This window comes from Mastomys coucha, unplaced genomic scaffold (assembly GCF_008632895.1).
Source record: "Mastomys coucha isolate ucsf_1 unplaced genomic scaffold, UCSF_Mcou_1 pScaffold8, whole genome shotgun sequence".
NCBI classification, from domain to species: domain Eukaryota; kingdom Metazoa; phylum Chordata; class Mammalia; order Rodentia; family Muridae; genus Mastomys; species Mastomys coucha.
The window spans coordinates 55,847,693-55,861,464 of NW_022196914.1; the positions used below are offsets into that span (position 1 = coordinate 55,847,693).

The following is a 13,772-nucleotide window of genomic DNA, read 5'->3' on the forward strand; positions in this document are numbered from 1 at the left end:
ATCCACATGTCCCTGAGGTCACCTTAGGAGTTAGGTTCAAAACTGTGCCCATGTGCATTCTCTCTATCCCACAACTTTACAAGGTTCCTCACACCTTGGTTTTTCTTTGTTTGAGAACTGTCCCTTCTGCCGATCCCTGGGAAACAAGCCCAACTCATAAATGGTTCTTACACAAAAAGCTGGATACTTTCTGAGCTGGGTAAGGCAACATGGAATCAGAAAAAGGAAATGCTGAAAGTAACCCTCTTTCAAAACTAAAACAAAAAAGTCCTGTCTCTTTGGGTAGGAGTGTGTCCATTAGCTATTTAATACCAGAAGGTGATTTGTTAAAGGAATGGCTTCTTTAGCCATTACAATAAACAGTAAATTTCTCATGTTCTGACCAAAAGATGTTAAACTGCTTAAAATTCAGATTTAAAAATAATTCAATTTAAACAAAGGACCTAAAAGCTACTATACAAACTAGCAAATCTACACATAATGTACTTAAAATCTGCATTTAAAACAATTTTATGCACAATCCAAACTCTACATAGCTCACATTTTATGTTTCTAAACCAACAGAAGCTCACGTTTAGTTTACTAACTGGTTACACATACCTCTCTTACATCTGGCAGAGACATAGGAGATAAAATGCTTCTCCAGACGTTTATTGAATACATTAATACTACACAGTACAGCCCTGAGATTTGGATCTGCAGAGGTTTAAGAATGCACACACTTTGTACATATATATTTCAGTCTCTGACCACGTTTTCTAGTTTTCCATTTGCTTAGCAAAAAGACCTATGAAAAGCACCTCCCTAAAGTAAAGGCAGGAAAGAGCACTCATGAGGGAGAGCCAGCGGCAGCGCCTGCTCTGTTTCCTACTCGGGAAGCCAGCGCCAGAAGATAGTTTTGATTTCTATTGTAGAGGAGACAGTGAAGAGCGTTCCTGCTGCCTCCAAGCACACACACGCGTGTGTGTGTGTGTGTGTGTGTGTGTGTGTGTGTGTGTGTGTGTGTGTGTGTGTAAGGACACAAAGAAACCCTAGCCAAATGAGGAATCACAGGGCTAAAGTCTCCCAAGCTGGCTCTCCAGGGACTTGCTACCTGACCTTTCAGCACTCACCCCCACTCACCCTGTACTGCTCGATTCAAAGGGGACAATTCTGGTTGGGTGCAAATACAAAGGAGACCAATAGGTTTATATCATTTATTCAAGAAATCAAGTCTTTAAAAATGATTTTTTTTTTATTGCATTTGAAGACATTTCCAGTACATGTTTGAAGCCTTGGCCTAGTAACCCATCTGCCCTAGTCATCAGATTTCTCGAGCACAGTCCCATTGCCCGCAATGGTATTTATCAAAACTAAAAATGCTAGCACACTGAATATGCCAATACTGCACCCAGTTGTCTATATCAAATACTCCATCAGCTAGAAAAAACCAAAGGCAAAGCTGACTATATATACAGTACAGACCAATATTCTTCACAGAAGAAAACAGTGTGAGACTAATTTCCTATAGTCTGTACCTGCCATCATTTCTTCAATATTATTACTGCAGTTATTTCAAGGATAGTAAAACTAGGCTCCACTACCCATGGTTTCTCAACTTTTTTAAAAAAACCTAAGTTCTAAAAGGTGTAAACAAGTATACACATAGAATTGTTTTATAAACTTTTGATATTTAACATCTGTATGTCATAATAATAATGACATGGAGACAGGACACATGCGCTTAAGTCATTAGTGGTTATGTGCACTCTGCTCACATGGTTAGCTGCCCTCCACAGTGGTGAGTGACAGCGACAAAAGGTCTGGCAGCTCTCCTGAACCTGTCACCTTGAGCCCACTTCCTGCACAAGTTCCTGCTTGGTGGGTAAGAACTGCTTTCTACAAGCTGCAAACCACACATCCCTACACGTGTGGATCAGGGGGCCATCTTAAGAGTTCCTCCTGTGACTGACTTTCTAGGGACACAGCTTCTACATTAAAGTTTTCAAATTCTTTCTTTTTTGAAGCTCCGATTTTCCCCGTGACAGACAGGCCTTTACTCTGCAGTCCCTGTCACCCACGGCATGGCCCCTGGGGCTTCTTTTCGAGGTTTATTTTCTGTGAAGTTTTCAGCAAACCGCTCCCGTGCTTTGTCCCAGTTTTTCTTGCTCTTATTCTGGAGAAAGTGAACATCGTCTATTGATGACGGCTTCCCTGTCCCCAAGCCTGCATGCGTCCGTCGAAGCTCAAGCTGGATCTGTTACAAAAGTTGAGCAAAGGAACTATTTAGAACCTAAACACAGCAAACTCTGTTGTGTGGACATTTGACTGTAATCCTTCGACTTATTAATCAATCGCATTAATACATACAGAAATACAAGTTCTTCTTCCCATGCAGCTTGAGCTTGTTTTGTTAGCATTGTCTTGGCAGACCGAAGTTCAGCCAATTCTATAAAAAACCAACCTGTGCCTTAAACAGCCATCCTCACACCTTGATGTTTGTCCTTTTCAAGTGTGATGAATGTTCTTAGCCACAAAATATGCTCAGAAACTGCAAGAGTTACCCAAAAGCAAACACAAGAAGTCCCACTATGCTTTATGCACATTTATGTTTTATTTAGGCTGCACTCATAGCTATGCGGACTGCTTACAGCCCAGACACAGGCTGGACACACCTGAATGATACATAGTATATCAGTCCACTCTAACCAAAAAAGTAAAGGCCAGGGACACATTTAATACTCCACCCTAGCCTCATTCAAGTAAATGTACAAGAAAACCAAGCATTAAAATAGTAAGAGGAGGCCTGAGAAAGCCACTGGATACTGGAATGTCTGCCTGCCATGTCCACAGCCATGGCCTCACTCTTGAGTGCTGAGTGCACACAGAGCTATAGAGAATCTGACGGCTGTTTGTCTTCTTATGAGGAGATGAGGGCCTCTCGTTATGTTAGGAAGTTACCAGAACCTGGTGCCTTCTGCAAAGTATGGGGGGGTGGGGCGCTGCAGGATATTCTTGACAAACAGTTCTTATTGTGCCCACCTTACATAATCAATGCACCTTCAAACATGCCCAAAGACTCAGTGATAAAGCTCACACATGCTAAGGGTCTAACTGTAAACCATTCTTTCCATCATGAACCCAATGAAATTAACAAAACCAGCACTATATTCATGCTGGTGGTCTATCAGCTTGGGCAAGGTGTATGTGTGTATGTATGTGTATGCATGCATATGTGTCCATGTGTGCATACACTAAAGATAGCTATTACCTCCCATCAACTATGGGGCTATAGAAGTTAACTAACGCATTGTGTTCTAGACATTATTCTCTGTATTGTACATCAAATGTTCTGGAGCTCTTGAGCATAATAGATTCTCTAGCTAATGCAGAATCTGCCTATGTGTAAAGTAACATCAACTATTCCTTCAATGTTCAGCACTAGACTAGTAAAAAATGTCATCTAAAAATTTTAAAAGAGCCAGGCATGGTGTCATATGCTTTTAATCCCAGCACTAGGGACCCAAAAGCAGGTGGATCTCTGAGAGTTCGAGGCCATCCTGGTCTACAAGTTTAGTTCCAGGACAGCCAGGGCTGTTACACAGAGAAACCCTGTTGTAAAAAACCCAAACCAGGGCTAGTGAGATGGCTCAGTGGGTAAGAGCACTGACTGCTCTTCCAAAGGTCCTGAGTTCAAGTCCCAGCAACCACATGGTGGCTCACAAGCACCCATAATGAGATCTGATTGCCCTCTTCTGGCACTTCTGAAGATAGCTACTTATGTACTTATTGTACTTATGTATAATAATAAATGAATCTTTAAAAAAAAAAAACCCAAACCAAATGAACAAACAAAGAAATAAATGGACGCATGAGTGAATTGGCAAATAAACTGACAAATAATAAATAAATAAATAAATGTACTGAACATATCTCAGCAAGAGTACTTGACTAACATGTTCAAGGTTTCAATTGCTAACATGGTAAAGCAAACAAGCCCAAACCTATACAACTAAAAAGTACAAGAAAACCTTTGATCCAGTAAATAAGACTTTGAAGGAGTCTTGAATTGAGGGAAAACAATTCTAAATAAGGCTTTCCCAAAGCACAAAATGCACATGTGCTAAATGGAAATCCAATAAAAACCTTGCCCATGTCTGGCTTGGGTTACCACTCTAGCCCCAGAGTTTGGCAATATTGGGCTCTTTATTACGCAGAGGCAACATCTATTGGAAGAACCTAAGATGAAGGGAATGACAAGTCTTACTGGTGTTTTCATCCCTCCACCGTCCTTTCCCAGGCCTTCTCCATGTTTCCACCCCATCTTCTCCAACATCTTCCGGCCTTTGTTGCTATCTGTAATTTCACTGTAAAGGAAAATTAAGCCAATAATTGACTTATAAAAGACTTTTTAGACCATGTGTACAATAAACTCATGCATAAAAAAAACTGGTTAAGCTACCTTAAAAAGCTAACAATACTTCCTAAGGTGTAAGACACAAATGCTACTATAGACGCTATCTAATGAATGCAACCAATGACCTACAAAGGAAGTAGACCAAATGGTCAACAAACCACAAGCAATTCAGATGTCCACATGCACTGAGACAGACTGAGGACAGCACAAAGGAAGTTCTATGGCAATGACAATCAGCTGTATCAAACAAAGCTACACAGGACAAGAGGACACAGACACCATGTGAATACTGTACTGCTCCACACACTTAAGACTTCAAAAAGCTACTGCTGTCAGAATGGCAGTTGAGTTTGGGAAGGAAACCAGGGCAGTGGTCAGGTTACTGACACTGTCACACTTCTTGTCCATGAAATGTGTGCTCTTAATGCACAATCTTCCACAGTATCACAAGGCTGAACAGTCAGCACGCACAGTATGCCTGTCTATATGAATGTACCACTAAAACGGGGACCTAGAGCCCATTTGTCCTTACTTGCATTTGGTGTGATTTGGATTTCCTACTGTGGCAGTCTTGATTTTGTATCTTTATTATTTTCTCAGTGTGTGGACACTACTCTAGTTTCTTTTATAATATACCAAGCAAAGCAGGCCAATGTGCTTCAATTTTTATTTCTGCCTTCTCATTTAAATCTAATGTAATCTCCATATTCAGCATAAGAGATGCTCTGTTCTTAAAGAATTTGCCCTACTGCCTGCTGCCCCTAACTTGAGACACCCATTACATGTCCTGAACTGACTCCGTGAACAGTAGGACGTCCCACTCCACCCCCATAAGGAAACATTACCACCAACTGTAATTACAAAATTAAACCTGGCACAAATACTACAGTTTGGGAACAAGAGACAAAAATCACAATTTTATAATTTTCATTTCTACATTGAAGATTCAAATTCACTCAACCTAGAATAAAAAATTAATGTAGCTAATTTAATATGGAAGTGTGGTTATATTATAGGTTTCAACATCACATTTTTCATGTTGATTAACTAAGCCATTTTACCAAGAGAAAAGAATTACTGAGTTAAACACTCAATAAGAAATTGTCAACACTCACGAGTGAACAGATGCAGGGGCATCATCTCTTTGGAAAGTCCCTTCGCTTCCAACCTGCTCTCTGCGTTTTCCAGCTCTGTCTTTATATTTAGGGTTCTTCAATGCTTTTTCATCTTCATAGTCTGTATTCTTAACAATCACAAACCATTGATTGAGAAATAAGAAAACAAATAAAATATAACTTAGTAAAAAAAAAATACGGCTCAATGTGGCCTCTCCAGACATGAGTAAGAACAAGTGACTCTGCTCCACACTGCTCAAGTCACGTCACAAAATAAACAAAAGGCAAGGGGATAATATGCTAATAGTCCAGTGTATTCTTCAGTTACCATATGGCCTATGAACTGTCATATGAACCAGTGTTCAGTGGCTCAGTGGGTAAAGGCACTTGCCATGCAGGCCTGATGAATTGAGCCCAGAACCCCATAAACACGGAGGAAGAACCCCAGCTTCACAGAGATGTCCTCAGCCCTGCACACAGCACCATGGCCTGCGTGTGCACACACATCAGTAATGCATACATACATCATACTAGGACCTGAACTGCTGGGACTGAGAGAAGAAAGTCTTCCCCCTTTTCTCTTAGGATTCCAAAGAACCCACTGGCTTCCAGACAGGGGCTGGGATCTGAACTTGGGCCCATGTGCTTTTCTGGCAAGCATTTTACCCCTACCTTATCTATCTATTTATCTATCTTGAGATCTTGCTATGTATCCTTGACTGTCCTGGAACTCACTATATGAATTATTTTCCCTTCTAAGAATACTACCTGGCTCAAGCTGGTCTTGAGCTCAGAGATCAGCTTACTTCTGCCTCCCATGTATTAGGATTAAAGGGGTGCACCATCACACCCAGCAACCTTTTCTCTTCCAGAAAGATTTCCTGGGATCAGAGATATAGCTCAGGGCTAGGACCCTTGAGAGCACAGGAGAGGCCCTGAGTTCAGTAACTAGTACTGACAGGGAAAAGTTTCTACAAGCTTGAAAGTTGCTTTGTTTCACACTTTAAAGATTTTCTTAGTCAGTATTTTGCGTGTATCCATATGCACACATGCTAATCCACCCCACGGAGGCCAGAGGACTAGTCATGAGAGTCAGTCCTTTCCTGCCACCATGTGGGTCCCTAGTAGGAACCAAACTCAGAACCTCAGCCCTGGCAGCAAGTGCCTCTACCTTGCAGACATGTTTTACATTTCTACCCTGACAGCAGTAACACATTTTCAGGTCACTTTTGCACGAGGCATATAACACGGACAAACACTCTTTGTTCTTATTGTTCATTCTTTGGCATCTGTCTGTTCTCTGCATGTGGCCATCCGGTCACTCTAGCACATTTGCTGGAGGAAGGGACAGCAAATTGCTTGTTTTCCCCATCACATGGCACTGTTTTAAAAATGAAGCTTTCTATACATAAATACACAGGTCTACTGCTGGACTCACATCCATATAGTTATGCATCTGTCCCTGCAGCAGCTTCTTCCCCTTTCAGTAATTTTAATTTTTTTTTTTTTGGAAAGCAGAACTGTCTACATAACTGTAGCTTTTGAGGGGGGTTAACTAATTCAAACAAACTGGCCAGCTAGCAAGATCCAGGGATGCTCCTATCCCATCTGGATCATGCACACACTGGCTTCCAGACGAGGGCTGGGATCAGAACTCAGGCCCACATGAGTACTATATTTCCAACTCCAACTTTAGCAGTTAAGTTATAAACACCAGAACTATAGAAATTACATATATAATTGTGGTAAATAGGACTTAATTATATATGGCATGCTTCATACACTGACTAAATGAGAGAATATTTAGCACCCTTACCTGCAAGCCATACTTGACTCGTATTTTCTTGAGTGCTTTTCTTCTTTCCAACTCTTTTTCCTCCTTACTTAATGCTGGACCAACTAAAAGGAAAAACTGAGTTTGAATATGACAGACTTTACAGAAAATTAATACTTACTAAAAAAATAGTTTATCTTAGTATATAACTAGTTCAAACCATTTCCTGAAAATTTCATAATCTCATTTTTCATTACAGTAGAATAAGATTCCAATGTGTGTCTATACACCACAATATCATTATCCATTCATCAGCAAATGGAACGTATTATGCTGAGATATCTAACACAGGCCCAGAAAGACAAAATGTCATATTCTCGCATTTCACATATGCTATGTGAAAAAATTAGATTGGTACATTTAACCTGGAGTGTCTGCAGGGCCTGGAAGGCAGAACAAGCCCATGAGAGGAAGGAGGGTAAAGTAGAGCTTATGTAATATGGAAATAACATTTATGTGGGGAGTCAGGTTACCCAGAAGTAAGGACTGTGAAAACCCCTTCTGGAAACCCACTGTTCTGAAAGTCAGTTTAAAATCAGTTTCTACAAAGGACTCTGACTAGAGGTGGGCTGCACGTGTGGACAATAACAAATGTGCCAGTTCTCAGTCCTGTAGGACTATACACTGAGCGCACATGCAGTGCACCTTGTCTACAACCATGCCAACTAGACAACCGCTCCACTCACATGTGAGACATGAGGGGTGGGAGGTGGGGCTCAATGGTACAGAGGGACAAGCTACTACTCCACTTTAAACACTCAGAGACTCAGTCTTGTAGAGTATCAGCCCCACCCACAGTTGGTGCTTCACAGAGAATCAGTCTTATAGAACCCACAGTTGGACTGCACATACCCAGAGGCTCATCCTTTCTATCAAGGCGGAGGTGAGCTCTAACCTGCCCCGGCTCACAGCCATCACACGTCTCACTGCCAGGGTGAATGTGAAAAGACAGCACAGTCTCCCCAATTTTCACTTCATCACCGTGTTCAAGGACGTAAGGATCACATTTAGTTTTTGGCTAGATGAGAAATTTTTAATGAAACAAATACAAAATAGTCATATGGTTACATTATATCTATGGTAGTGAAAAGTTCAGAAAAGAAGATGCATGCATACTTCTACACGGATGGACAGACCCTGAAAAAGACTACCAGGATCATAATAGTAGCTCAGTGGAAGAACATGCACTCACCATGAACCAAGCTCTGGGCTCCACCCACGATCCCATGTAGTATTCTTGAAAAGCTACTTATAATTTTGATCTTATCAAAGCCCACCAATTTTTTTTTACCATTGAAGTCCACTCTGGACTTCAATCTATTAGCAAAACACATAATCAGAGGAAAGTTATATGTTAAGAAGTGCTTGCCTTTCTTCCTCTTTTAAAAGATTTTGCTGTGTGTGTGTGTCTGTTTGTAGGTGCATAAGTTGTTACAATGGGCCCTGGGATCATTACATTACTATGGTCAGCTTTTCTTATAATTTCTTTCTTTTATTCTTAAAGCAAAAGAACAAGGCCTCCTTGGTGGTTTATATTATCAACATGGCAGAACCACTTTATGGTCTCTGAGCACACCATGGAGCAACCCAACATCTGTAACTCAAGGTGACCTCTGGGCATGCCAGTGAGGGATCACCTAGATCAGATTAACTAAGGTGACAAGATCCACCTCAACCATGCCTTGGACTGGGGTCCTAGACTGAACAAACAGGAGAAACTGAGCTTAGTGCTAGCATTTTCTCCCTTGCCCCCTGAAGCCCAACACAATCTAAGCACTTGCTTTAGTGCCCGGCCTCACCGTGATGGACAACTCTCCCTTTCCTATGCTCCTTTGCCAGGGTGCTTTGGTTTTCAGAAATCCCTACTGTATCATCACAAGGGCAGGCTAGGGCTGCCTAGCAGTCAGTCTATCACAGGGAGAGCACTTGCCTGACATGCAGGAAGAACCTGGGCTAGAGACACAGCAGCACACAGGAAAGAGGGCCAGCAAAGCTGCTTCTATGAGTACTCAGGCCTGGGCCTGTGAAATGACTCAGCAGGAAGAGTACCTTCCCGAGGCTGTCCTCCACATGTGGAGGTCATGCACACACATATACTTCATCTAAATAAACTTTATGATACAGTCATACCAAAGAGTCGCAATAGAGATATAATTAGAAGTCAAAACTCAACAGACCAGTATCTACTAAATATTTTTTTCTAGCCCTTTCTGGAAAACTCCAATGAAGTTATAAATTTGTGCTTGAACTCTGACCTGTAACTCTTGACTAGGACCTAAGCTCAGACAAGGAAGCGCAGGTAGCTATTACCAGGAACTTACCTGAAGAATCTGTTTCCCGTTGACAACGGTACCATTCTGGCTGCCCTGATCCACAAGAACATAGCTTTGCAAGTCATGGTCAAAATAAACTTCTGCATGGAACTTAGAGGAAAGAAATCAAGCAATTACAAAGAACTGCACATTTCAACCCAGAGCTAACTTCACTGTTCTGCAGTGGTGCAGGCAGGAGTCTCTGATCATTTCACCTCATTTCTCTTAATGCTTTTTCCTGAATACAAATTACTACAAGTTTCTGGTAGAAATATGGAAGCTATACTTCTTATGCTTCCATCTTGAACTATGATGAAAAATTTTGTATATATCCAGCCTCTTCTATTTTTAAAACATAAGACTATACTGTACATACAATTTGATTTTGGGTTTTTTTTTTTTTTTTTTGCCTAACATAAGTACTATCACTGCCTATTTAAAATCATTACAATTCTCAATACATACTAACGTGAAACACTCATTCTCAAGGAAGCAAGCTCTCCAGATGTTTAAGACATAGGAATGACCTCCCTTACTGCAGAACACGCTAGTCACAAATTGTACAGCTCTGCTTCACAGGCTTAGCATCATGCCATATAGTTTGTCCAAGTACGGATACAACTATACTTACTTCATTCACCTATTATATGAATTACCCCACATTCAAGGCTTTAAAACTGGAGATCTCGGCTTTCTATAGTATTATTATCTTTAAAAATTTTCTATGGTCAGGCTGGAGAGATGGTTTGGTGGTTAAGAGCACTGGCTGTTTTTCCAGAGGACCAGAGTCTGATCCCCAGCACCCACATGGTGGTTCATCCATACAAAGGCTTACAACCATCTATAATTCCAGTTCCAGTTAATCCATCATTTTCTTCTGACCTCTGTGTGCATGAGGGACCCAACTGGTACACAGACATACATGCAAGCAAAACACTCCTATACATACTTTTTTTTTAATTAAAAAAGAAACACCTGTTATAAGCCTTCTGTATATACAGTATCTGTACACAATCCAACTATTTCTCTGAGAGATATACTTAAGAGATGGAATTGTCAGGCTGGAGAGATGGCTCAGTGGTTAAGAGCACTGACTGCTCTTCCGAAGGCCATGAGTTCAAATCCCAGCAACCATATGGTGGCTCACAACCATCTGTAATGAGATCTGATGCCCTCTTCTGGTGTGTCTAAAGATAGCTACAGTGTACTAACATATAATAATAAATAAATCTTTAAAAAAAAAAGAGAGATGAAATTGTCAAATTACCACATATGTAAATTTTACTTAAATTAAAAATGGTCATTTATTTTGTGCTATGTGTGTACATGGGGAACACTGGATGTACATTGAGCATTCTGGGGTGTGGATGTGCCAGTATGCATATATAGAGGTCAGAGGACAACTTATAGGAGTTGGTCCTTTCCTTCTACCATATAGTTTCTAGGAATCAAACTCAGGCACTCTAGCTTTACAAATTATCTTGCTTTCAGCTGGTCCCTATATGCAAACTTCTAATTTTAAACTAAATACTGCTATATTGCTTTCCAAAATAGATATAACCCCATTGTCTATGAGAATTCTTGTAGCTTTAAACACTTTTAACCAGACTTGGTTATTGTCAGAATCTAAATTTTCTATTAATCTAATGATATGTAATAAAGTTTTACCATTGATTTTATTTTTGAGTTTCTCTGATTTCCACTGAAAATCTTTTTAACAAAGGTTTCCTTTATTATTTTTAATTGTATGTATGTGTATAGGTCTCTGTGTGGATTTGTACAGATGCCCAAAAGGCCAGAGGCATCAGATCCCTAACTTGAGTATATGTCCAGCCCTCAGAACCTCTCTTCACTATTTATTACCCACTTGGGCTCCTTAGCCTGCTACTTTCTGTAGTCAGACTGTGTAGAGTAACTTTATAAAAATTTTAAATGATTACAAATGTTTTTACACTGCCAAATATTGTTCCAAAAAGCTCTTCTAAACTGAGCTCCCAATAGGAATAATTTTTAATAAGTATGTGAATAAAAGTTCCATCTTGCCTTCACATCCGCACTGCATGTCACTCCAGTGACTTCTCACTCTCTATGGTAAGCTGACTGTACCTTTGCCTCACTCATCTACTGACATCATAGTGGAGTTGGGGAAAACACATTTGTAAAATACCTACGCACATCTGTCATAGCTTTGTGATGGGCATCATTGTCTGCCTTTCTAATTTGCTTAACACATAAGAAGCTTCGAACTTAAACAAAATTAGTTATGTGTGAATTTCACTGTCTTTTTAAAGCCTCATAAACCCTCCTATTCAATGCTCAAGTATTTGTTTGTTTTCTTCCATGGTAAACAGAAGGTTTTAAAATCAACACATTGGCTTCATCTGTCTGGGAGTGTGCTATGTGCGCCATCAGCTTGATGCTTCCTAGATCATCTGCCTACTACACAAAGCACTAGACACCAAACCAAACTAAAGCAAGAAACACTGTTCTCTGCATTTTAGTCTAGCTGAGAGGGGCAAAGACATTCTCTACTACAAAAATTATAGGTTGGGCTTTCTTTGAAAGAGCAAAGTCAGTGAACAAGGCAGGAGGATTCCCTGCTTTCAGACAGTGCTGGGGAAGACTTTTCTGGTAACAGTGAGGAACAAATTCCATCCTTTTTGTTTGCTTGGTTGGTTGGTTTTTTAAGATGAGGTTTCTCTGTGTGCTCTGGCTGCCCTGAGACTCACTCTGTAGACCAGGCTAGACTAAATCCCATTCTTAAAAGACAAAAATCATAGAAAGTCTCTGTGGGTTCACATCACTCCATTAAATAAAAACAAGAAGGGAGGCAGAGGCATAGATGCCTCCTCCTCCTCACAGAGCTCTGGGTTCAGTTCTCAGCAGCAACAGAAGGACAGTAAACAGTCCCAGACACAGAGCACCGAGAGCCCAGAAGTGCAGCCTTTCCCTGCTATCTTAAAGCTACACTTCCATTTGTTTTGAAAACTCAACTTTTTATTGCTACAATATGAAGCCACTGAAACTTTGAGAAATCCTGTGGTAGAAAAAGCTAGATCATCCATGGATAATCCATTTGAATCAGGGTTGGATTTATTTTGAATTGCCACAAAACAGCATATTTACTTCATTTGATAAATGTGTAATTGGATACTACTTTACTATTTAAGTTAAATAAACTCATGTTTTGCAACTCATGCTTCAGGCTTTTAAAAAGGACATAATTAGCCAGGTGTGGTGATACACACTTATATTCCTACTAATTCAGGAGTCTGACCCCAGATTACTTGAGCAGCCTGGGAACAAGGGGAGGAAGACCTTGTCACAAAATAAAACATGACAAAAATCCTGGCCAAGCATGGGTGGCCCATGCCTACATTACACTTAGGAAGTAGGTGTAAGAAGATTGGAAGCTTAAGGCCGACCCTGCTATTTAGTGAGCTGGAGGCTAGCCAGGGCTACAAGAGACCCTATCTTTAACCAAACTCAAAAGTTCCATACTTTTCAAACTATGATAATGGCTTTTTGTTAAACACTGACAGAAACGAAGAGGCACTGCCGTCATCACTATTACCACACCATTAGCCCCTCCTGTTCAACATGAAGTCTTATGTTTTCTACTAAAATGATTCTAGGTTTTCTTTTTGTTTGATTCAGTTTTTGTACAGGATCTGGTTGTGTAGCCCAGGCTAGTTTGGAACTCACTGTGTAGTCAAGACTGTTCCCAAACTTAGTTCTCCTGCCTCTGCCTGGGACAGGCACTGGGACACAGGCAGAGGACAGTCGCACACATGCTTTTCTGTCCTTAGGCTACAGCTCAGAATGGAGGTCTCACCTTACTAACAGCGACTTCAGGGATTCGCACAGTATGCTCCATGTCCTTTTCTCTGCAACAGTAATTAAAGTGAGTCAGTGACTTGGGAGCACAGAAACACAGCAGTGACAGGGACAGGGCACAGTATGCTTCACTAGATGATGCCTAAACAGAAACCTAGCACCAGCAGTCCCCAGCTGTGGATGACCCTTAAGACACTATAGAGTTGGCATGCTTCTACACGGGTTTGTTTACATCATCTTGCTTGTTAAATTGTGCTTTCTTTGGATAAAGATGTTGC

At 40.7% G+C, this 13,772-nt stretch overlaps 1 protein-coding gene across 1 annotated transcript in view; it reads right to left on the bottom strand.

Annotated features, from left to right (window-relative positions):
- Window positions 1-1,182: 1,182 nt before the first annotated feature.
- Aggf1 (angiogenic factor with G-patch and FHA domains 1) overlaps window positions 1,183-13,772 on the bottom strand; it is a 24,603-nt gene continuing 12,013 nt past the window's right edge. Inside the window, exons 8-14 of the mRNA XM_031360109.1 lie at window positions 13,493-13,544; window positions 9,667-9,768; window positions 8,198-8,363; window positions 7,328-7,410; window positions 5,512-5,639; window positions 4,247-4,346; window positions 1,183-2,236 (exon numbers count right to left, since the gene is read on the bottom strand). Coding sequence (XP_031215969.1) covers window positions 2,036-2,236; window positions 4,247-4,346; window positions 5,512-5,639; window positions 7,328-7,410; window positions 8,198-8,363; window positions 9,667-9,768; window positions 13,493-13,544 — 832 coding nt within the window. The 3' untranslated portion in view covers window positions 1,183-2,035. The remainder of the gene's footprint in view (window positions 2,237-4,246; window positions 4,347-5,511; window positions 5,640-7,327; window positions 7,411-8,197; window positions 8,364-9,666; window positions 9,769-13,492; window positions 13,545-13,772) is intronic.